Here is a 22813-nt window from a genome sequence, read left to right as displayed (position 1 = left end):
GCTCACCGCTCCTCCTGCAGTCCAAGTGGCTGCCAGGCAGCTCCCTGCTACAGCTACACTTGCCATGGGGCCTACAGAAATCCCCATTATCAATTGACTGAATCCCCATCTAATCCCCCGATCCTATTAACAAACACTGCCTTTATTTTGCTACCTCCGTGGGGGCTCTTGGAGCCAACATCCCTCATGAGAGGCAAATTAATTAAGACATTGCACCGTTTCCTCTTTCCAGGAAGGTGGAGGTGTTCTGGCAGACATTTTGCTGCTTCCAAGTCAAGCACAGACTCACGCATGCCTGAAAGTTTGAGCCAACCACCCTCACACAGATCGAAGGAGCTGAAAGGCCTCCCCTAAACGCGTCACTCTCGTGAACAGGCCATGGATGTCCCTGTGTTTCTACAGAGCTCAAGAAGCTTTCATAGTAAACAGAAAGAGGCAGCATGACTTTTAAAAAGTTACTTTTGTTTTAATTTGAAACAAAGATTATATGTAATTGGTGTCAGATATTTTTGTCATGTTTCTTTGTCCTGAGATCTCCAAGCAACTTCGGAGTGCTTTTGTCTCGCATGCTTTGTTCTGTTCTCCTCATGCTGCCCACCTGACTCATCCACCAACAGCAAGGGAGAGAAGCAAACGCGGTCCTTTTCACACTGATGGTTCCAGCAAATGTGCTGCTAGTCTTCTGGTAGAGAACAGACACAGCACAGCACTGCTGCTGGACCTGGGCTCACAATGCTTTTGTCAATTGAGGATGGCAGTCTGTGTATGCAAAAGGATGGCAGACTTGCAGCCCCACCACAGAACCCTTTTCTTCAAAGCCACTGTAAGCTCTGGGGCACCTAACACATCAGGTTCTCCTCCCGTTGACTCATTTGTGATCAAACAAAGCAAGCAGTGAGCTGGCATCAGGAAGCTCCAGATGCCTTACAGAGACTCTGTGGCTACGACACCACCTCTCTCCAGACCCTTCTAGCCATATTTCAGGCTAACACTAGACCGTCCCTGGCCCTGAAGAGACAGACCCTAAAGGAATGCAGTGTCTTCAGCTCTTGCCATATATCAAGTCCCAAATAGGTGAAGTCCTCTTTGCTGCTAATTCATTGGAAGCCCTTCCCTTCCAGCTTCCTTAGTTCCAATCCGCAGTCCGCGAAAGGGAAATCACAGCCATGCCTGAAAAACAGACCACGCAGTCCGTTGCCTTTGGTGCACTTCTGAGGAAGCATTCCAGGCGATTCTGCTGTCCTTTGTGCCTTCCTGCTCAAGCCCTTATCGCTTCTTTTTGCTTTCCTTGGCTTTCTTGCTCAGCTGAGCAGCACTTGACTTGGGTTTCTTCACCATCTCCCAGGTCTTAGACTCAAAGCCCTCCAAGTCCTACAAGAATCAATTGGGAAACAGTCAGGGAGCTTTCTAACAACGTGCTGATGCCCAGCTCATTTCGGGCATTTATGTGAAAGCAAAAGTACGTAAGTGCTGGGTATCTCCGCTGGAATGCATCTACATCAGGCTGAGCCTACATTTAGTAAGACCTGAGCAGCACCATCCCTGCTTCCTCTGCATGTGTTTCTGGATGAGTGTGAATCCACACACAGCCTGTTACCACAGAGGTTGTTCTAAGCTTAAGTGCCTAAATCAGGCTTTGTAGAGAAAAAACACCCCCATTTTAACAGCAGGACAAAAACCAACACTAAACAACAATTACTCACACCAGAAAAAGATATCACAGAATCACCAGCATGTATTGAACCACTGAAAAGGTATTTCTGCTAAATTTTCATCCTTATCACGTGCGAGACAAAAGGTAAGCCTCAAAACAGCAGTCAGAATGTCACAATCAGAGCCTTTACACCAAGACCAAAATCCAGGCAGGGCACCGAAGGCAAAGCTTTCTTCACCTGGACAGATGACAGATCATATTTCAGCCATGGGAAATAAAGTCTAGTTATCTGGTAAAGACACGAGGGAACAGTGCCAGTCTCATTGGAGAAAGCGCACACACACAGATTGCCTCCTTTCATTAAATGCATTTGAGTCTAAATATTGCTTTAGCATCTTGGGTTCTAGCAGTCAGAGCTTGCCAACTGGAAAAGGACACACAGAAAACAGCAGAGCAAGATGTGCTAGCTTCAAGCTTCCAACACAGAGCACCAGATAATAGAGGGGCAGACACGCATCTGACAGTATCCTTTAATCAAAGAGTCCTGTTCAATCATCTCTAAAGTCAATGGGCTATTACGGTTCACATCTGTGTGGCTTCCCAAGGAAAGTGAGTTGGCTGCCTTTCCAAAGGCTGTAATCAGTGCATGGGGAGCTGCGAGGCTCTGCAGAAACAGAGCAACAAGCAGCTATTACTCAGGTTTGTAGATTGGTGCTGCTGAGAAGTGAACACTGATGCCTTCTGCTGTTCAAACCAAGGTAGTCTCCAAAGCCTGAAGCCTCTAAAACTAAGAAGCTCATCTGTTCGTGAACCTAAGCATCATTCCTAAGAAATGGAGAGTGTCTCTTCTGTTTATTGTCATGTGAATAAATCACATGCACAGGAAATCGTGGGGACAGTGCATATACGGAGAAAATAAGAAATAGAGCATACAAACAACCTAAACACAAACATGTTTGTCAGTTCTATCGCATTAATAGGACGAATGAGGGCCAGAAACTACACATCAAACAAAGCAGTCATCATTCTCAAAGAACAAGCTCTAGATATACAGTATCTACAGAAGTACAGAATAGAGACAAGCTCAAGGCGCAGGGACACCTTTCTTCCTCCCACGCTGCTTTTGTTTCTCTCAGCCCTCAGAGAACAAGGGATGCTCACAGTTCATCGCCAGCAGTTCCAGATGGGCTGAAAGGCCACCAGTTGGGAACACCAACACGGAAACGTGGGACAAGCAGCTCCATTTCCAGGAGGGACGTGAAGCCGACCACATCAGGACCCTGCGATTGCCAGCCTGAGCCAGGCACATTTTGAGCAGCTAATGAAAGAGGCAGCACCACCATTCAAATGTTTGTTTCACTTTTATTTGCAATAGAGAGATGCAAAATGCATCAAAAATACATTTCAATATGAAATCAAATAGGCGGGATACTGGTAATGACTAAAGACAAAGCTTCCTTAGTTCCTCTCCGCAGTCCATGAAAGGGAAAGCACGACCAGGCCTGAAAACCAGACCATGCAGTGTGTGTCCTTTGGTGCACCTCTGAGGAAGCATTCCAGGTGATTCTGCTGTCCTTTGTGCCTTCCTGCTCAAGCCCTTATTGTTTCTTTTTGCTTTCCTTCTTGCTTCTCAGCTGAGCAGCACTTGCCTTGGGTTTCTTCACCATCTCCCACATCTTAGACTCAAAACCCTCTGAGTCCTGCAAGAAGCAATTGGGAAACAGTCAGGGAACTTTCTAACAACTGGCTGACAGCTGCTTTGGGAGCTCAAGTCACCTGACCGAGCAGCTTTGGGAGACCAGCACAGGAAATTGCCTTCCTGACCTCAGGGCACATTAGAAACTCCACATCTGTCAAGTTCCCAAAAATCCCATGCAAACCAGAGCCTAAAGTCCTCTCTAGCAAGGCGGTCCGTGCTGGGAGGGTGGACCCTCTGCCTGGCAGCTCATAGGGCGCAGCAGCAGCTGCAGGATAGGATGAACTGGCAGCTCAAGGCTGCTGGCGTGCGGAAGGAAGGACAGAACCAAGTGCGGCACTCTCAGCAGTGCCGGGGCACACTGCCATAGGCAACAGCTACAGACAGTTCCCTCCCAGCCGACTGCCTGAGCATTCCTATCAGTCTCACACAGCGCTACTTACTGCCTTTGGGGACTTGAAAGCTGGCAGGATGATGGCCAGCACACACAGGAGCTGGAAAAGGGCTCCAAACAAGAGTCCGTAGCGCAGCATGTTCTCCAATATCGTGGGCTCAGGGATCTCAGGTGGTGAGAAATGCAGTTCAGCAGCCATAGCGCAGACAGCTGCTGCTCCACTGCTCTCACAGAGGCTGCGTGCTGTAAGGGGGGAAAAAGGCATCATTAGTCTCAGGCACTGCAATGGGGTTACTTCCTGCGAGCAAACACTTCCAGGCTGACATAGAGAGGTGCTGGGAAGATATCCAGGGCCTACTGACCCGAGAACAAAGAGGGACAGCAAACTTGCATTTCAGTTGCCTTTGCCCGCCTGCCTAGGAAAAGAGCCCTCAGCTTTCAGTACTGCTGCACTTGCAGGTGGGGGGAAGAGAAGCAAGAGAGGACGGGTGGACGTCAAATAAGGGAAGAGCTTAACAAACAAGAATAAACCTATCCCTGAGCTCCATCACACATGCGTGACCACTGCCTTATTAATATTAATACCAGTATTATTCACAGAATTAAAGTTTCCCATGTTCACGTACCTGGTTGTGGACGTGTTTGCTGTCTTGCTGCTGCTGTGCTCTACAACGCCAGACACAGAAATAAAGTGCGCAGAAAGCTGATCTGTTGAAGACAGAGGAGTGAGCTGTGCTTAACCAACACTGCTTCAGCACACGCTTACAGTAAGGCACACCTACCTTACAATGGCCACGCAGGAAGCTCCAGACACAGCTCCGGACTGTTTCCATGAAGCCCAATTGCATTTCACAGCCACTCACGCTCTGCTCCTCGACAATCTGCAACAGAGAAGTCACAAGATGCAAATCCCATCCATCGGAGATGTCACAGACCTCTGCACTCATGAAGCAGCACTCATGTCATTGGGTGAGAAAGCAGACGAGTGCTTACCGAGTGAGCGCTGTTTGCTGCCATCTGCTGGTAGGACCCCACCTAACTCTAAGTACGAACAGTAACCTATGCCTAACTCTAAAACAGGAACAGAAACCTACACCTAACACTAAAACATGAACAGTAACCTACAACTAGCTCTTGTTGTCCCACAGCGGCTGCCCCAGCCCCACAGCCCCGCAGCCTCCTGCAGGCAGCACAGCCCAGGGCACCGGGCTCGGCCCCAGCCCCGAGGTGCTGCTGCACGGGCTGAGCCCAGACCCACAGCTGAGATGCAATGACCACTCATCAATCTTTGGTTTCCCTCCTTCACATCCAGGTCCTTTGCTGCACACAGCCCAACAATCCTCTCTTTCACCTCCGGCAGCGCAGGCAGCAGGAGGCAGTGCCTTGTAGCTCATTGTACCGAGTCCACTGTGCAGGCTGGTGGAAGAAGGAAGACGCCAAGGCGCCAATTGAAAATGGCCACCAGACACTCCTGGCATCCAGCCTCTCCTCTTTGGGCTCTGGCTCAGCAACGTGCCCTCGCAGCACCCTGGCACTAAACACGCAGCGCTGCCCATCGCGTGCTTGAAGCCATTGGAGCTGAAGCAGCGCCGCGCGGCTCAGGGCCCTCCCGGCTCCCGGCTCAGCTCTGTGCCCGAGGCGCGTTCACCTGCAGCCCTCCAGCTGCCCTGTCCTCCTCCATGCGTGCAGCTGGGCTTCCCGGGGCAAACAGCAACACACGGTGCATCAGAAGGCTGAAAGAGCCAGCCGGGAAGACAGACAAGCTCAAGAGGCTGAGTGCAGGGACACCCTTCTTCCTCCCGCCCTGCTTCCTCTCCCTTGCTTTCCTCTCAGCCCTCGCAGAGCAAGGGGATGCTCACAGTCTGTTGCTAGCAGTTCCAGTTGGGCTGAAAGGCCACAGGTGCAGAACACCAACAGGGAAACGGGGGAAAAGCAGCTGCATTTCCATGGAGGGACCTGAAGCCGACCGCTTCATCGCCCTACGATGGCCAGCCCAAGCCAGGCACATTTTGCGCAGCTACTGAAAGAGACAGCACCAGTTTTAAAAAGTTTGGTTGGCTTTTATTTGAAATGAAGAGATGCAAAATGCAACTAAAATACATTTCAACACAAAATTAAGTAGGTAAGATACTAACAATGACTAAAGACATGCTATAAGGTCAGCTAATAATCAATATGTTGAAACAGGGATCGAGCTGAAGCACCCTGAAGGAATGCAGCGTCTCCAGCTCTTGCCATACATCAAGTCCTGCACAGGTGAAGCCCTCTTCTAATGCAGCACAAGCCCTTCCCTTCCAGCTTCCTTCCTTCCTCTCCATTGTCCACAAAAGGGAAACACGGCCGTGCCTGCAATCCGGACCATACTGACCGTTGACTTTGGTGCCACCTCCGAGGAAGCGTTGCAGGTGGTTCTGCTGTCCTTTGTGGCTTCTTGCTCAAGCCCTCATCGTTGCTTTCTGCTTTCCATCTCGGCCTTCTTCCCCAGCTGAGCAGCGCTTCCCTTGCCTCAGGTTTCTTCACTCTCTCCTAAGTCTCAGTCCCCAAACTCTCCGAGTCCTGTGCCCTGTGCCCTTTCCTGTGCCCTGGCTTGTGTCTCTGAACATTGGGAGAGGGCTCCTAAGCTCTGTCCCTACGCTGGATCAACTCCAGCTCTTCCTCCAGCCAGCCCATAACCCTTCCATGCCTCATTTTTCTTTCACTTGCAGGGAGTCTGGATTCCCACCATGGGAATGAATGGAAGAAAGTACGCTTGAGGAGCAGAAGTTTGTGTTTGGCTGTGCTCAGATCTTCCTCCCAAGAGATGCTCTTCACGTCTTTCTTGTTTCCTTTCTGCTAGAAGCTGAAGCAAACAGGCTTGCAGTGAAGCATGGCCTTGCAGGAAGGCAGGACACTGGTGTGGAGTGTGGCCCAGCTGTGAAGAGAGCTACAGACACACAGCAGGCATCTGGGTTCTGGGTCCTGTCTTTCTAGTCAGGCTTGCTGTCTGTCCTTTCTTGCGACTGTTGTCATTGCATGTTGCTTGAGGTCTTGCAGTTGGAGGGATTGACAGTGCCCTTTCCTGTCCAGGATTGGAAAATCAAGCCCACAGTTCACCCAAGAGCCTAAGATCCATTGCAGTCAACACTGGAGATGAGATTTCTCCGTATTGTGGCCCAGTTGGGCCTTTGGTCTTGATGAGGGGGGTTGGTCTCGATGATCTCTGGATGTCCCTTCCAACACCTCTAATTCTGTGATTCTGTGCCAGTTTGCAGACTGAAGGTAGTGCTGGACTCATTAAATCTTGCAGCTTCCCCTTTCTTGGTTCTAACAGGGAGAGGTGCTGAGCCAAATGGCAAGATCTATGTGAAAGCTGCTCTCCAGGCTGGAGGGCTTCCTGGAACAGCAGGTCCCAGGACAGGGGGACGACCTTCCCCTGCAGTTGACAACCACTCCTTCTGCAGGACGGTGGCTGCAAGAAAGCGCAAGGGAGTGGAGGAAGAGGAGCAAAAAGCAGAGCTGTGGCCTGCCAAAAAACACGCGAAGGTGGAGCGCAGTGTGGCAAAGGCCCAGAGCCCACATCAGAGCAGAGGCAGTGTGCCAGCTCCAGAAGCACATCCTGGGCTAGAAGTAAGAAGATGCTGTTGTAGCTGCCTTGGTGAAGCACTTCCCTTATCAAGTGCATGGAGTTTGCTTGGGGTTTGCTTTGCTTTTTCCTTCTCTGGACAGAGAAGGGAAAAGAGTTGAAGGCTACCCAGTCCATGTCCTTGACCATGACCATGCCACAGTGCGTGACCCCCTCTTTTCCCTTTAACTCCACGTCCCACTAGAAACCTCCTTCCCTGAGAGGCTTCCTGGCCTGTTTTCATGGTACCCATGTTTCCGCAGTTTTGCTGTTGACAAAATGAATTTCTCTTTTCTTGCACTACACCCAGGGTTCATTCCTTCTGATATCTTTTCCTATAGAGCCCGTTTCTCAAATAAAGGCTCTTTCATTTGCCCATCGGGGGGGAACAGACCCTTTTGTCTGAAGTGGAACTACTTAATCTATCCCATGCTCTCTGTTACTTTTGGTACTGCATGTGTTTCCCAGGCAGCATTTCACCACGTGCAGACTGGTGTACGTTTATGTGCCTGAGTGATTCATCCACAGCGTAACTGGGGAGGTGAAAGTCAGTGTGAGAAAGTGAATGTGATTCACACTCTCTCAAGTATTGCTTTAAGATGTTTTAAGATGATCTTTACTTGTGAGGTACAAAGTGCTCTCTGAGGCCTCTTCTAAAATGGTCCAGCTAGCAGTTACAGGTTATTGTCTTGTGTTTTTAATTCAGCGCTGCTTTTCTTAGATGCCTGTTTCTGCCCTGGTATCCTTTGCAGAAGCTCTGGAGGTTGGATACAGCAAATACAAGAGTCCTTATCACCAGCAAATGCGAGCAACAGGTGTGACACAGGCAGTCCGTTGCCTCCTTTTCAGTACAGGCGCAGTGGTAGGTCCAGGAGTTGGCATCCTTAATACACAGTGGGATTACAGCCATCTTTGTTCAGTAAGGAGGTTATCATTACCTACAATAGAGCCCATCTGTACTACAGGAATGTTTATGTGGAATGACTGTGCTGATGAAGGTAAGATTTTCGCTTTTGGATTCTCAGTCCAGCCCACAAAGCAAAATGAAATGGAGGAGGGAGAAAATGTGCTCATAGTTCTTGCTTAGTTCTAATTGCAAAGCAAATGACTGCCTGCTGGTCAGAGCAGGATGGTGCCTGCTGTCTGGGAAACCTCCTGCAGAAGCACTGGAGCTTTTGCATCATGTGCAAAACCTGCCTGAGACGGGCCATAGGGCACCCACAGCCTCTGGGCAGCCTGGGCCAGGGCCTCACTGCCTCTGGGGGAGGAATTTCCTCCACCCATCTACCTCCATTTCCACTATTGGAGTTTAAAGCCATTCCCACTCGTATGATCGCTGTCTGCCAATGCCAAGTGACATGCAAGGTCTGGTAGTGGGTCAGGTAATGACACGACAACAGTACACGGACAACTGTGCTATTACTGTCAATTTCTTGGTAGTGTGGGGCCTGGAAAACTCTGGTTGATGACAGCAGTGGTTCTGTGGATGTCAGATGGTGCCCCAAACCAACCCACTGGGGGTGCTCCCACCTCCTGATGGATGGTGGAGAGGAGCAGGAGGGCAGAGGTGGTGCTGGGGAAGGGCTGGGGGCTGCTGGGCCTGGTCTGTTTCCCCCTGGCAGTGGTTTTCCAGGTGTCTGATGCCCCTAAGCTGACACGGTGGGGGGGGGCGCTTCTACCTAATAAAGGATGGTGGAGATATATAAATAAAGGAGAGGGAGGGTGGTGACGGTGCCTGGGGAGGTGGGGGGCTGCTGGGCTGGTTGTGCTTCCCCCAGGCAGTGGTTGTCTGTCTCTTGGACTGTTTCCCCACCTCTGCACTCTGCGTCCCCTGATGGATGCTGGAGGGGAGGAAGAGGGCAGAGTTGGTGCCGGGGAGGAGGGGGCTGGGGGCTGCCGGGCCTCTCAGGCTTCCCCAAGGCAGCAGTTGTCCGGGTGCTGGGTGATGCTCCGGAGCTGAGGGGACCGCTCCCGCCCCCTGAAGGATGGCGGTGGGGGGGCAGGGGGGGGGCAGCATTGATGCCCGATGGGGCCGGGGGCTGATGGGCCTGTTGCTCATCTGCCAGTCAGACGTTGTTTCAGTGCTGGCCGATGACCCCACCCCAGGTGGCTTCTTTCTGTCCCCCGAAGGATGGTGGTGGGGAACAGGGGGGGGGCGGCATTGATGCCCGTTGGGACCGGGGGCTGCTGGGCTTGTCAGAAACCCCCAGTTAGGAAGCTTGACTGTGAGCTGTAGATGCTGGTATTGTCCTGGACTTGTTTAGCCCATTTTTTAGCTTCAGCGCGGCGCCTGCAAAGAGAGGAACGTGCTGAGGGCACAGGAGAGCCCCTGCTCTGCTTTCTCACAGCGCATGGCAAAGAGCCACCCTCAGCTCCCAGCCTGTCTCTGGCCCAGCAGTAAGGATAGGCTGAAGCCAATGACAACATCTAACTGCGTCAATCACAGACCGTGTGAGCCAACAATTAACTGGTCTCTTTACGCTGCTTTAACTAGAAACGCCTCCTGGCCCACAGCAGCCCTACAGAAAAGAGTTGGGCAGGATGGGGATGGGGGTCAACAACTCACTTTCTGTTCCTGTACCAGTAAATAAGAAGCCAGCACAGAAGCATCCCCAGCAATAGGGAACCCAAGGAAGCTCCAGCAAGTATCAGGTAGAACTTCCAACCAACTTTAACTTGCTCGGCGTTTGCACGCCCTGCACCAGGCACACCTGGAGGAACAACATGGTTATTGCTTTGTCTCGTGCCCTAATGGAAATCTCAAGGAGGTCTGACATTGCTACACAATTGTTTTCCATTTTGTTGGCCTCCTGGAACAAGTGAAAATCCTCAGGCTGCAATGCTTCCCCGATTCCAGGGGATGCAAAGGGAACTCCCAAAGGCACCACGCATCGAGGCACTCTGGAGCCTCTATTTTGCCTCTCAGCTTTGGGTACGCTCTGGCTCTGCCAGATTTGCTCCTTCTTCTCCTACCCTTGCCTTGTGAGGCTGGGTAGTGCTGCCGCAGGCCGGCACACCGTGACCCTTTGGGACACGTCGTCTGACTAAACAAAACTCATTAGAGCAGAAGGAGAGTGTGTGCATCTGTTTAATCAGTTGCTGCTAAGAGTGATGTGGACAAGAACCACTGTCGTGTTGTGCAGGGAGTGCTGCCCTGAGCTCTCCCCTCCCACTCAGACCCCACTCCTCAGGGGCAGAGTCAGGGCCCCTCAGCAGCACCTGAACCTGTTTCTCCCCTTTTCCTTCCCCCTGGCATGGGCACAACTTGCACGCTCCTGGTTTTCAGGATGTTTCTCCTGCTTATAAACTCCTGCCAGATCGCTGCTTACCTGGATTCCTCAGAAAACGATAGACCCAGTTGTGGTGGGCTTCCCCAGGATTGGACAGCGCTGTGAAGAATGAGAGAAAGGCAAAGTCTGGGCATGGTGCAGGCACAGAGGAGGCAGAAGGACGAGGAGGCTCCCTCTATGCCATTGCACCATCTGTGAGTCAGTGCATCTCTCTGGACCTCAGTTTGCAGGAGGGACCCCGCTCCAGGCTGCTGGTGTGCCTGGAGCCTCAAGGGAGGCACAGCAAGCTCCGGAATGCAGGGACTGTGGGAGGGAGGTACGTTGAAGGGTTCTATTCCATCCCATCTCTGCTGAATTTGGTTTTGGTGGCCTTGTTCCCAAAAGGACAAAGTTCCTAAGTCCCTGGGAACTGGGTGCAGTGGGAGGGGAGCAACCTCTAACCACAGCCACGGAGCTCTACCGCCGGCCCTTACCTGGCGTGCCAGCTGCTTGCCAAGCCTCTCTTTCTCCCAGAGGGATGGGCAGTGTGCGACGGATGCCTTGCTGAAATGCATCCCTGTGAGCAGACTCTGCGTCAGTCCCTTTAGAAAGGAGGTAAAAGAGTAGGGCTGTAAGTAACTGCTTCTCATCAGGAAGATGGTATCTTCAGGAGGAAGGTGATGCCGCAAGCCAGTGCAGACACAGGGGCATCACCACAGCAAGGCTCTGATCCGTCTTTTCCTGCTGTGCACACTGCAGATGCTCCATGGATATACATCTAGAAACTCAGCTTCCCAAGACTTTCACGGTTCCCACGGAAGGGGCCTCTCCTGTGCTCCTGCCCCCAGGCACAGCAGTGGGGCAGTGCTGGCAGGCGGCTGAGTGCCACCACGTTGGATTTGTTGGAAATCAGTCTGGACTGTCATCGGGAGTCGCTGTCAAACAACAAACCTCTGATGGCCCATCAGACTGAAGATCCGCACCCAACAGCAGAACGTGAATGGATCTACCAGCGCTGAACCGCCTCGCTTTGCTGCCTCTCTGTCCCTCCTTCCCTTTCTTCTGTCTTTACTCTTGGTCGTCTTTCATTCTATGGCTCATCAGAGCAGCCATGGCCTATAAGAACGGCCTCTAATTGTAATTAGCCCATATTAACCCATTAACCAATGTTACCCCCAATTGGTTGTTGTTAGTTGTTAAGAAAGCCCTCAGTAAAATCCATATCTATTATTCCCCTCACTTTGGAGTTTGGGACCCTTTGCATTGGAGATGGGGAAAGATTTCCCCCTTGAAAAGCACAGAGTGAGAGCAGACGTAGATAGGAAGAGAGATGGGATGGGCAGCATCCATTCTGCACTCAGACGCTGCTTGGTCTGCATGCTTCTCTTCTGCTTTTATATGAAGTTCATACATGAAGATTATATATGAAGTTTATATATGAAGGCTGCAGCAAAGTGTCTCTGCTATGGAGCCCTGGAGGGGGATAGAGATGGAAAACGGGGGAGAAAGGGCAACTAAAAGCAGAACCCTGATGCCAAATGGGTCAGAAAAGTGTATAACCCCAAGGAATAAAAGGGTGAACCCCTTTCAAAGGCCTGAACCCAAGGACCAAAGATTGAAGCCCTTTTAGATGCACCCCAATGCCCAATGATGCATCCCTGTCACCAAGCCCTGAGCCCAGGGCTGGTAGTTGTGGCTTTAAGGCTCCTTCCAGCAGTGTATGGGGAGAGCAGCTTCAGGGAAGCAAAGGCTGCAGTGGGTAAGGGATGTGAAGGGAAAATGGGGGACAAAAAAGCTCTTGATGGGTTCTCTGCTCTCTGACTTGGCTGTCTGGGATGGGGAGCAGAGCAAACCCCCACGATTCAAGAGGAAACAGAGTCCTGCTGTTCCACCTGGAGTACCACGAGTCCATGGGGCCGGATGGGATCCATCCATGAGTGCTGGGGGAGGTGACAGCTGAGGCTATTGGTGTCTGTTGGTCTGCACTGACTTCAGCAAAGCCTTCCACACCATCCGCCATGGGTTTCTCCTGCGGAAGCTGCAGCCCATTTGGGGGCACTTATGGAATCATTTTACGGTCATTTGGGGGGACTTGGGGGGATTTCGGATCATTTGGGGTCATTGGCATGCATTGGTGCACTCTGTGCTGGGTGAGGAACTGGCTGGGGGATGGGCCCAGACAGTGGTGGTTGAATGGAGCAAGAGCCAGCCAGCAAACAGCCATCAGATAACAGCAAGTGGGGGCATGGATTGATCTGCTATGGGGTAGTGAGGGTCTTATTGCTCCCTATAATTCACAAAGGGAGGCTGTGGTGAGCTGGGGGTCGGTCATTGGGAGTACACTGGGGTGATGTCGGGAGTGATGCTGTTGGGGTGACATTGGGGTGACGTAGGGATGACATTGGGGTGACATTGGGGTGGTATTGGGGTGACCTTGGGGCTGTGTTGGGGTGACACTGGTGTGATGCTGTTGGGATAACGTTGGAGTAATGTTGGGGAGCGATGTTAGGAGCGATGTTGGGGTATCACTGGGGTTGCTATCAGGGAGGGAGGGATGTTTTTGTTGCTGGGGGGCGACGCTGGGGGGTCATGTTGGGGTTATGTTGGAGTTATGTTGGGGTATCCCTTAGGGGGCGACATCGCTGGGGTGGCGATGGGGGGTCAGTTTGGAGTGACACCGGGGTGCAGTTCCGCTCTTTGGCCACGCGGTGGCAGCAGAGAGCTCTCCGCTCTCTTGACCACAACGAAACGAAGTCGGGTCAGCAGAACCGGACCGGAACCGCGCATCCGAATCCTTACGGAACACAAAACTCAACACTCCAATCTGCATCGTTCCCATTTACAGAGAAAACCTCATGAGAAACACCCCTCCTTTCCCCACCCCCCAGAACCGACCCAGACCCATAGATACCTTCCCGAACCACCCGTGTGCTGCCCTCAAGCCTCCCCCCTCAATAGGCGACCCAAAGGCACCAGAGCCCCCCAGCGCTGACACCGCACGTCCACTCCCCCCTCCCTCCCCCAAATTAGGGCCAGACCGCGGGGGGGGCAACGAGGCGGCCGCCACCCACCCCCCATCTCCGTCCCCTTCATCCAACACGAAGGGGGTGATGGCGGCGGGGGGTTCGAGCCCCTTCCCACACCAACCGGCTTTCGGGTCCCCCCCCAGCGTTTCCCACATGGCGTCGAACATGCGGCGTCGCCTGGAGGCGTCCCAAGGGGCGGGGGGAGACGGCCAATGGTCGCAATTGAGCCGCTACGGGTAAAGGAAGGGGGGGCAAAGAGGAGACGGAGACACGTGGAGGCGATGAGGGGGGGTCGCGTCGTCGGGCTCCAAACGGAGGCAAAGCCGTAACCCCCCCCCCCGGGGCTCCCCATCGTGCCAAAGCCCTCCTGTAACCACGGGGATCCCGGGGGGCACCGAAAGGGGGGGGGAGCAGCGGGAAGAGGGGGGGGTCGGGGAGGTGATGGAGGCGGAAAGAAGGGGGGACAGAGCGGAGGCTGAGAGCCGACCCCCCCCTTCCGTGCTTACCCGAGGGGGGGGAAGGCGGAGCGGGGGGGCGGCCAACACGGTGCCCAGCTTGGGGGGTCCCAAAGCGGAAGTCGTGAAGCGCAGCCCGGTCGCCGACGTCGATGTCGCCCCCGCCCGACGCTGTGTGGGCTTAACGGAGGAGCTCCGTGGGGCAGCAGGGGGGCGGCAGCGCTCAGCACCCCCTGCCTCAAAGCGGCGCCCAGAGCCCCCCCCAACTCCCCGCACCCCTCCCCCGCAGCCTCTAAGATCTGGGGGGCGAAATGGGGACAGCGCAGCAGCAAAGAGGTGGCGGCTGTGACCAACTCGACGGGGGGGGGGGGGTCCCGAGCCCCCCAAGTGTTTAGATAAGGCCACCAGAGCCCGGCAGAAAACACCGGGAGGACCCCCCCGAGCTGCCAACCCCACCACCAAAGCCCGGAGCCAACAACTGCCCCGCTGACCTTCATCCCCTCCCCCGGAACAAGCAGAGGCTGCCAGCTCTAAGTGGGGCAGGAGAAGCTCGGGGGGGTCGGAGAACGTGGGGAAGAGGCTGGCGGCAAAATGGGGGGGTAAGGGGGGCGAGGGGGGGGTCCCGAGGCAGAGGAGGAAGAAGAGGCGCAGGGAGGGGGGCAGAGCTGGGTGCTGGGCTAAGGAAGCCAAGCGGTGTTGGAAGGACGCAGGGATGGGGCAAAGACCCCCCCGGGACCCCCAGAGAGCAGCATGGAGCAATGCCAGCTCCGCAGTGGGCAGCAGTTGGGTTAGAATAGGGGAAGAGCTCGGGGGGGCTTCTTGGAGTCCCTCAGCACCCACAGCAGCTGGGCCTGGGCTGCGGAGTCAGGAGGAAGGAGTGGGCAAGGAGGTGGCGTGGAAGTGGGGGGATGGGATCCACCAAGGGGCTGCTACGGGGGTCCCCCCTGGGATCCTGAGGTGCTCCATCATTGGGAGCCCTGGAAGTGGTGCCATGGGGGGGTCCTTGGGGTCTGGATCCCACAGTGCTGTGCCAAGGGGATCCTTGGGATCCAGCAGTGCTTTGCCAAGGGGTCCTTTGGGATCCAGCAGTGTGATGCGGAGGAGATCCCCAGCATCCAGTGATGTGACAACACCGGGACCCCCGGGGTCTGTAAGGGCTGCATGGCAGGGAGGTGCATTAGAAGGGGAAGGAGAGCACTGGGATCCAGAGGAGCTCAGCCCCACGGTGACACGAGGCTGCCCAGGGCTGTTGGGACCCAGTGGATCACAGTGTGAGGCCGGGATCTGGCAGCAGGTTGTGGAAGGAGCCACCTGCAGACATAGGAGAAGCTCCAGGATCTGGTCCATCAGCACGGCAGGATTCAACAGGATCTGATGAGAAAGAAAAGAGATGGGGGTGAGATCCTCCATCCATACAAAGGTCCCCTGGATTCCCCCCACCCCCATAATGGGATTCCAATGGATCCCTTGATCCCTTCCAGTACCAAGGTGATGATCCCTGGGATTCCATCACCCAAATTCAGCCCCCAGACCCTCCCCAGTAACAATGCAGAGCCCTCCCCCCCACCCCCCCCATAAGATTCATCCCCCCCAAAGCTTCTCGCCTTCCACCAGCAGCAGCACCAGGGGCTGAATGGCAGAGGCTACAGCCAAGCGACCCAGCAGGGACCTCCGAGCCCCACAAGGCAACATCCTGGGGGGCTCCCCCGGCCCCTCAGCAGCTCCCGCAGACACTCAGCTGCTGCCGCCGGGCCCCCCCCTGCTTCACCCCCTCGGCTTCCTGCAGCAGGAGGGTCACAAAGGGGGCAACGACACCCACGGACCCCCCCGTGCCGGTGGCCAATAGGACGGTGACGGTGGCCAGAAGGAGCAGAGCCCGGGGGTGACCCGGAGGGTTGTGGGGCAGAGTCAGCAGCTCCAGTAGAGCCTCGTATACCGCCGGGACCCCCCCGGGACCCCGCATGCTTCACGGGGGTACTCGAGCAGCAGCAGCAGCAGCTCCACCTGTAGGGGGGGGGACACACAGCCCTCCGTGGAGACACAGCTGACACCCCCCCCCCTCCCCAGGATCGCCTTCCTCCGGCTCTGTAGGCCGTAGGAACCAAAGCGAGGGCGAACGCCAGTGAAGCGGATCGCGTTTCCCAGGGGGACCCATTTCCGCAGAGCACGCGTTCCCTCCGGGGGAGCGGATTACGGCACGGACCCATTGCGGATAATGGTGGGAAGGGGGAGTGGAAACCGGAGCGGCCTGACCTGGTGGCGTGGGGCGGAGGGGGGGGAACGGCGGAGGGAGCGGAGCGAAGCGCCGGGGGAGCGGAAGAGGTTTGTGGGCTGAGGGCCGCCAACAGCCGCCCCCAAGGCCCCAACATGGCGCTGCGGGCCGCACCCGAAGTGGATTACCCCGCCCCCTCGGTGCCCTATGGCTCCTATAGGGCCGATACAGCCCTTCGCAGCCTCCCTATGTCTGCCCTATAGCCCCCACAGAGCCCCCTTCAGCCCGCCCGTAGATCCCTCGTGTCCCTCATAGAGTCTCTACAGCCCCATAGAGCCCGCAGAGCTCCTATGGAACCTATACAGCTCCCTCTGTAGGCTCCTATAGAGCCCCCATATCCCCTCGGAGCCCCCTGTAGCCCCTGTGGGAACCTGAACAGTGAAGCAAGAAGCAGAGGCTCTGCTGGAATTTAGAACAAAGGGGAGCTAGAAGGGGGATAGTTAAAGGTAGTTTACAGAAAATGATTTAGTTAGTTAGAATAGCAAGGAATGGAGACAGTGGGTCTGGGAGAGCAGGAAGGATGCAGATAAGGAGTGAGAACTCCCTGAGACCTGTCCAGAAAGGGATTAGAGGTTGTAAATATCAGAAGAGGAGTTGCATCTCCCTGACAAGATGGGCGATAACAAGAGGGGGTCTGCATGATAAAGAATTATTGAATATGTATCAGAATTACGGGAAATCATTGACTATGCATAAGGTGTACCTATATCTGTATCACGGTTTTACAAGTCGGTGTGCAAGTTTGGAGGAGCTATCCCCCTTGCACCCGGCGCTGCGCAACGCTGGAATAAACATACCTGCTTTATAACCCATCTCTGCATTATAGAGTTTGATTCCACAGCTCAATAGGACCAGATGGAATGGCTTCAAGCTGCGACAGGGGAGATTCAGGCTGGACACCAGGAGGTATTACTGGTCAGAAAGGGTGGCCAGGCACTGGAATGGACACTGAATCGATTTTCTTTATCTTTTGACAGTGTCTCTGGGTCTTTAATGTCCCTTCTCCCTCTGTGGCGAGCAGCAGGAGCAGGTGGGTGGGCAGAGATGGGGTAAAAAATAAGTGGAACTGAGGGTGAGAAGCCCAGGTTCTGGTTGCAGTGGCTCTGTGCCGTGTTGCCCTAGGGCTGCCTTCGATTGGGGGGGGAGGGGTACTGGACAGGGGGGACAGGCAGCACCACAGGAGCTGGGCAAGGGCATGAGGAAGCCCTGTGCTCCCACGGCTCTGCCGCCGGCTGGCTGGAGCATGCTCTTCATCCTGGGGGTGTCCTAGGGGAGAACTCGGAAGATGTGTGCTGGGAAAAGCATGAACATTTCTGCTCCAGCTGCCTGATGCTCCCCATAGAAAAATCCTGGTTCCCAACAGAGACCCCCAGCTGTAGCCCAGATGGGTTCAGGCACCTTTTCTTTGTATGCTCTTCCACGCGGTCCCGGAGGGGTGCTGCACATGGCAAGGAGGGAGCAATTTTAAAGCTGCTGAGTGCCAGGCTCCAGGTCACCCTGGCCACTCTATATCTTTGGCAATCAAGGCCTGAGTCTCCCATCCTGTTACCTGGCCCCTTCCCTGTCACTAAGGGAGAGGAAGATCACAGCATGCAATGGGAACATCCCTCTTCTTTCTTGTAGATGATGACATTGGTACTCCTTCAGATGACCCGAAGGAGACTGCTTTTGTGCCTCAGGGGAAACTCCGAGGTAAGTTGTGAGTGTCTGTTTCCTTGGAAGTCGAAAAATTAGTGCTGTAATAGCTTATTTGGGTATGTAAGGACCTCCAAAGGTCTTTCAAGTCTCTTTGTGCTTTGAAGGTCGTACACAGATCAGTCATTAGTATTTTTTTTACTTGGAGAATTGTAACATTTCAGTGAGAAGGCGGCCCTTGCCAGTCTTTGCTCCTATTCCTTTGCTGTTTGGGCCATGTCATTCCCTGACCTGCAGCCAGTCCTCACAGGTCACTGCAGGAAAAAAAAACAAAGCAGACTCCAGTGCGCAGTGGAAGCTCTCCTCACCTGTGTCTGATCACTCTTGTGCCTGCAGGCCCCTTTGGTGCATTTCCAGAGCAAAGTCGTGTCCCTGAGCCTGGGGTGGATGCCAGAGGTAAGTCACCAGTCTTCATCTCATGATCTCTGCTCATATTTGGCTGTGGAAGTTCAGGAGGGGTTCATCTTTTCACTGCCTGGTGATTTCTTCTCCATGAGAAGCTTGGGTAGTCACTGTTTCTTGGGTGCTGCATGCTCCCAGCATCCCGTTGACTTTGTCTCCGTACATCAGAGATCTCCCCACTAAGAAAACCTTGAGGGGCCAAATGTTCTTCTATGCCTTCTCTGAAGATTGTTTTACTTGGCCTGGAGAGTATCTGGAAAGCTGCTGAGTGCCAGCCAACTGCCCACCTGGCCTCTCTGCAGCTTTGCAACTTTTGACCCAGGCCTGGGTGCCATGTCATCACCTGAGCCCCTTCCAGTCACTGCAGGTCCCTAAGGAAGAGAGAAATCACAGCATACCATGGCACCCAAACAGCAGCACCCTGGCACATGAGTGGCAGGCCCGGCTGCCCCCAGGCATCAACACCAGGAGATGTTTCTCATCAATGCTGTGCCTATAAGCAACGCCTTGCCAAAGCCTCAGCATAATCCAGCCTGTGAGCCTCAGGGCAATCCCAAGGGAAAGGGCCTTTAGATCTTGCCCTTCCTCTTCCACCCCCTTCCCTTCTCCAGGCAGTTCTGCACACGGTTCCTTTTTGGACTGTCACGGTGCCACTGCAGGCACCCAACAACTATTTGCCAGATGCTTCTGTGTGGCAGGGAGAGGAGAGTGCTGTGGAGCAGTGCTGTCATTCCAGTCTAAACAGGTGTCTGACAGGAGCTGCTCTGTCTGTGTTTGTTGACAGCTCCTAGTGGAGTTGAATGGCATCCAGTTTCCCATCTGAGCTCCAGGACAGAAGCCCCAGGGATTCGAATGGGTACGTCATGAGATTTTACTTCCTTTGAGAGATGCCAGCTCACAGTCCTAATGTCAGCCAGGCATGTCTGCAGGTGTGAGTGAGAATGCACACCTGTGTGTATGTGCCCTGCCCTCGCACAATGCCCTGGTCCCATTCAGTGATGCCGTTATGCGTTTAGGTAAGCTGCAGTGTGTGGTGAAAAGTTCTCATTCTTTGGTTGCAGAAGTGCCTCCAGGGAAGGCCGTGCTAAATCCTTAGTTGTGCTGGAACCCCACAGGCATCCCAGGGGTGGCTGTTGTCGTTACTGGCTTCACTGAAAAGACCCTTCAGTTTAATACCTTGTTTGTCTGAAAGTTATCTTAATGCTTTCTGTTTAGGTCCTGAGAAACAGAAAGAGACCCTGGAAACAGGAAAATATTTGCAGACACTGCCCCCTCTGCTAATGAAAATCATGAAGGACAAAGCACGTGGTAGGTGTATTTCCGTCTGTTCCCTGAAAGACTTGTGAAGCTGAATTTCTAGAAATACATGTGGAGAAACTGTACCATCTTCCTGATGAGAAGCAGTTACTTACAGTCCCACTCTCTTACCTCCTTTCTAAAGAGACAGGTGGAGCACCTATGCGCTGGCTTGCATTTCAAAACGGCAGAGTTCGCACACTGACTGTCCCCCAGAGAGTAAAAGAGGCCATGCAGACAGCAACTGTCACTCCAGGTAAGGGCTGCTCATAGTGGCTTCGTGGTTAGAGGTTGCTCCCCTCCCACTGCAGCCAGTTCCCAGGGACTTAGGAACTTTGTCCTTTTGGGAACTAGGCCACCAGAACCACATTCAGCAGATAAGGAGAGGAAACAGGACCCTCCATAGTACCTCCTGTGCACAGACCCCGCATTCCAGAGCTTGCTGTGCTTCCCCTGAGCCACCAGGCACAACAGCAGCCCGGAGCGGGATCCTTCCTGTGGTTGTTCTTGTCCATGTCACTCAAAGCAGCAGCTGGTGAAACAGATCCACATTGTTTTTCCAGGTGCGGATGGTGAGGAACATGCAAATGCCGCAGTAGATAATTTTATCAAGAAGTACTGTCTGGGATTCGGTGCAGCTATCTTCGTTACCACGCTGATGGCAATGTTTTCATGCTATCGTCTTATCCGGCAACGGAGGCAGATAAACCAGTGAGTTCTTGTTCACCCCCACCCCTACCCTGCCCCCCTCTTTACTATAGGGCTCCTGTGAGCCAGGAGGCATTTCTAGTTAAAGCAGCATAGAGAAGCCAGTTAGTTGTTGCCTAACACTGTCTGAGATTGATGCTGTCAGATGTTTTAACTGGCCGAGCCATTCCTGCTGCATGTTCTTACTGCTGGGCCTGAGACAGGCCGGGAGCTGAGGGTGGCTCTACCATGCACTGTGAGGAAGGAGAGCAGGGGGTTCTCCTGTGCCCTCAGCATGTTTCTTTCTCTGCAGGCGCCTTGCTGCAGCTGCTGCAGCCGAGAATACTGCCCGCAGCACCTCGCGCTTGGAAAGATGGCTTGCTCGCCTCAACGGACAGCTTGCTTGCCTCAAGGCGCTGGACAGAAAGACAGGGCACCAACAACGACCAGCCCAGCAGCTGCAGAGCACCACCAGAGCGGCCCCTGCCAGGCCTGACGGCTGTCGGGCTCAACTGCCCCCCCTGCGGCCCCTGTAGCTCACCAGCCCAGGCTCCGTGGCCCCCGGGAAGTACATCAGGCCCAGCAGCCCCTATCCACCTTGGGCATCAACACCTCTTTCAGGGGACAGGAGGGACCCACCTGGTTTGGAAGCTTGCAGTCATTGGCTGGCACCCAAACAGCAGCACCCTGGCAGATGAGTGGCAGGCCCAGCTGCCCCCAGGCATCAACACCATCCTCCTGTCCCCCACCACCATCCTTCAGGGGTTGGCAGTGGCTCCCTCGGAGCATCACCTGGGGGCAGCCACCGCCTGGGGGAAGCTTGAGAGGCCCGTCAGCCCCCAGCACCATCTCTGCCCTCACCCTCCCCTCCACCATCCATCAGGGGATGGAAGCAACCCCAGCAGAGTATAGACCTGGGGACATCATCCAACAGACGGACGACCATTGCCTGGGGGAAGCCAACTGGCCCAGCAGCCCCCTGTCCCCCCCAGGAACTGTCACCAACTTTCCTTCACCATCCTTCAGGAGGTTGGAGCAGCCCCCGCAGGGTGTCAGTTTGAGGGCATCATCTGACACCCAGAAAACTACAGCCAGGGGAAAGCATACCAGGCCCCACAGCTCCCAGCCCCCCACAGCACCAACTCTGCCCTCCCGCTCCTCTCCACCATCCTTCAGGATGTGGGAGTGCCCCCCCCCCCACGGGGTCAGCTTGGGGGCATCATGCAACACCTGTAAAACCTCTGCCTGGGAGAAGTATGACAGGCCCAGCAGCCCCAGCTGGATCCCCCAGCACCACCTCTCTCTTCATGCTCCTCTCCACCATTGGTCAGGGGGTGGGAGCATCATCACTGGTCAACACAACAGGGGGTTCTTTCTTTAACATCCTTATTACACCTTCTGAACTGAGTATAGCTTTTCTACAAAAAATCTCAGCACCACAAATGATCATATTCAAAACATCTGTAACTATATGGAATATAGATATTGTAAATTAATTCAATAAAGTTCAACAACAAAACAAAATAACCAAGAAGCTGCTTCCTTCAAAAGGCAGAGTATTCTGACGAGGAGAAAACAGCAATACTAACATCACGTCACGGCGTTGCCATCAGGGCTCAAGCTAAGGCAGCCAGCTGACCAGGGCAGAACTTGTGTTAGATGCTGCTCAGTGACAACACCCAGAACAAAGTAGCAAGGATGTGAAGTGCAGGAGACTACTTGCGCTTATCACATTCTGTCTGCTGTAACAGCACTACTCAAAGATTTCTAATCAGGCCAAGATCTTTGTGAAGCAGCAGTTTGTTCATTACTGCCATCATGGCCGCACACCCCTACTGACTGTTGGGCAGGGCTGCAGTGGAGAACGCCCTCCACACGCAGTCCTGGGCAGGCAAGGGCTGTCGGTGCACAGTGCCACACGCTCCTTGCCATCTGCACACACGTGGGCTGGCTTTGCACTGCCAGGCACATCGTCTCGCCTGGGCATTGCAGGTCCTCGCTTGGTGGTATGCAGAGACAGCGGGGCCAGCAGATGAAGTTATCTGTGTTGTGTGCAATACTTGTATGACTTGGGAGCTGACAATCCTTGTGGTTCTCTGTCCTGCTACAATTTATAGGAAGGAGAGGAGGTCCATACGTGTATGCCTGAGCATGGTTCAAATGTTGGAGGATGGACGCTATTACGATTTAGGGTGATTAGGAAGGGAAGGTGGGCAATAGAAAAGATAGGAAATAGAATCAAGGAGTCTTTATAGGAAGCAAGAGGGAGAGAGAGTCACCACCATGGATCTGGCGTGTTTTGTAGTTCAGTCATTGATCTTCAGTAGTGGTGGGTCATCAGGAGTTGTTGTTCCGCTGACGATGAC

General features: G+C 54.0%; 2 protein-coding genes across 8 annotated transcripts; one reads left to right on the top strand and one right to left on the bottom strand.

Annotated features, from left to right (window-relative positions):
* Positions 1-2996: 2996 nt before the first annotated feature.
* On the bottom strand, positions 2997-17243 carry LOC146757103 (protein MANBAL-like). 7 transcript variants are annotated; one of them, XM_085523455.1, is made up of 8 exons: positions 16349-17243; positions 14147-15466; positions 11109-11216; positions 10675-10734; positions 4527-4625; positions 4371-4410; positions 3794-3987; positions 2997-3354 (listed from the first exon to the last, which is right to left on the bottom strand). In XM_085523455.1, exons 5-8 carry the CDS (start codon positions 4590-4592, stop codon positions 3253-3255), a joined length of 402 nt encoding a protein of 133 aa, XP_085379581.1. In that variant the 5' UTR covers positions 4593-4625; positions 10675-10734; positions 11109-11216; positions 14147-15466; positions 16349-17243; the 3' UTR covers positions 2997-3252. The 7 variants fall into 7 exon arrangements, 5 of the variants coding, with proteins under 5 accessions (XP_085379581.1, XP_085379584.1, XP_085379582.1 ...); XM_085523458.1 differs by lacking the exon at positions 4371-4410; XM_085523456.1 differs by lacking the exons at positions 11109-11216; positions 14147-15466; positions 16349-17243 and having other exon boundaries at positions 10675-11102.
* LOC146757102 (uncharacterized) lies at positions 15729-21974 on the top strand. The gene is made up of 12 exons (XM_085523322.1): positions 15729-15930; positions 16163-16182; positions 16259-16417; positions 17194-17273; positions 17345-17397; positions 17991-18059; positions 18399-18458; positions 19249-19320; positions 19680-19772; positions 19906-20016; positions 20324-20471; positions 20761-21974. Exons 1-12 carry the CDS (start codon positions 15729-15731, stop codon positions 20981-20983), a joined length of 1290 nt encoding a protein of 429 aa, XP_085379448.1. The 3' UTR covers positions 20984-21974.
* The last annotated feature ends 839 nt before the right edge of the window (positions 21975-22813 follow it).

Source organism: Coturnix japonica, chromosome 24, assembly GCF_054131305.1.
Source record: "Coturnix japonica strain WE chromosome 24, WE-NBRP24, whole genome shotgun sequence".
NCBI classification, from domain to species: domain Eukaryota; kingdom Metazoa; phylum Chordata; class Aves; order Galliformes; family Phasianidae; genus Coturnix; species Coturnix japonica.
Note: the sequence above shows the minus strand (reverse complement) of the source record. Positions and strands in the feature narration are given on the sequence as shown.

Coding starts and splice junctions, on each gene's coding strand:
- LOC146757103 (XM_085523454.1), bottom strand. CDS start 4,761: ATGGCAGCAAACAGCGCTCACTCG. Junction 3,988..4,370: donor GCAAACACGTCCACAACCAG/GTACGTGAACAT, acceptor CCCCCCTTACAG/CACGCAGCCTCTGTGAGAGC. Junction 3,355..3,793: donor CTTTCAAGTCCCCAAAGGCA/GTAAGTAGCGCT, acceptor TGCTTCTTGCAG/GACTCAGAGGGTTTTGAGTC.
- LOC146757102 (XM_085523322.1), top strand. CDS start 15,729: ATGGCAGAGGCTACAGCCAAGCGACCCAGCAGGGACCTCCGAGCCCCA. Junction 17,274..17,344: donor TTCAGGCTGGACACCAGGAG/GTATTACTGGTC, acceptor ATCTTTTGACAG/TGTCTCTGGGTCTTTAATGT. Junction 18,459..19,248: donor GCCTGGGGTGGATGCCAGAG/GTAAGTCACCAG, acceptor GTTTGTTGACAG/CTCCTAGTGGAGTTGAATGG.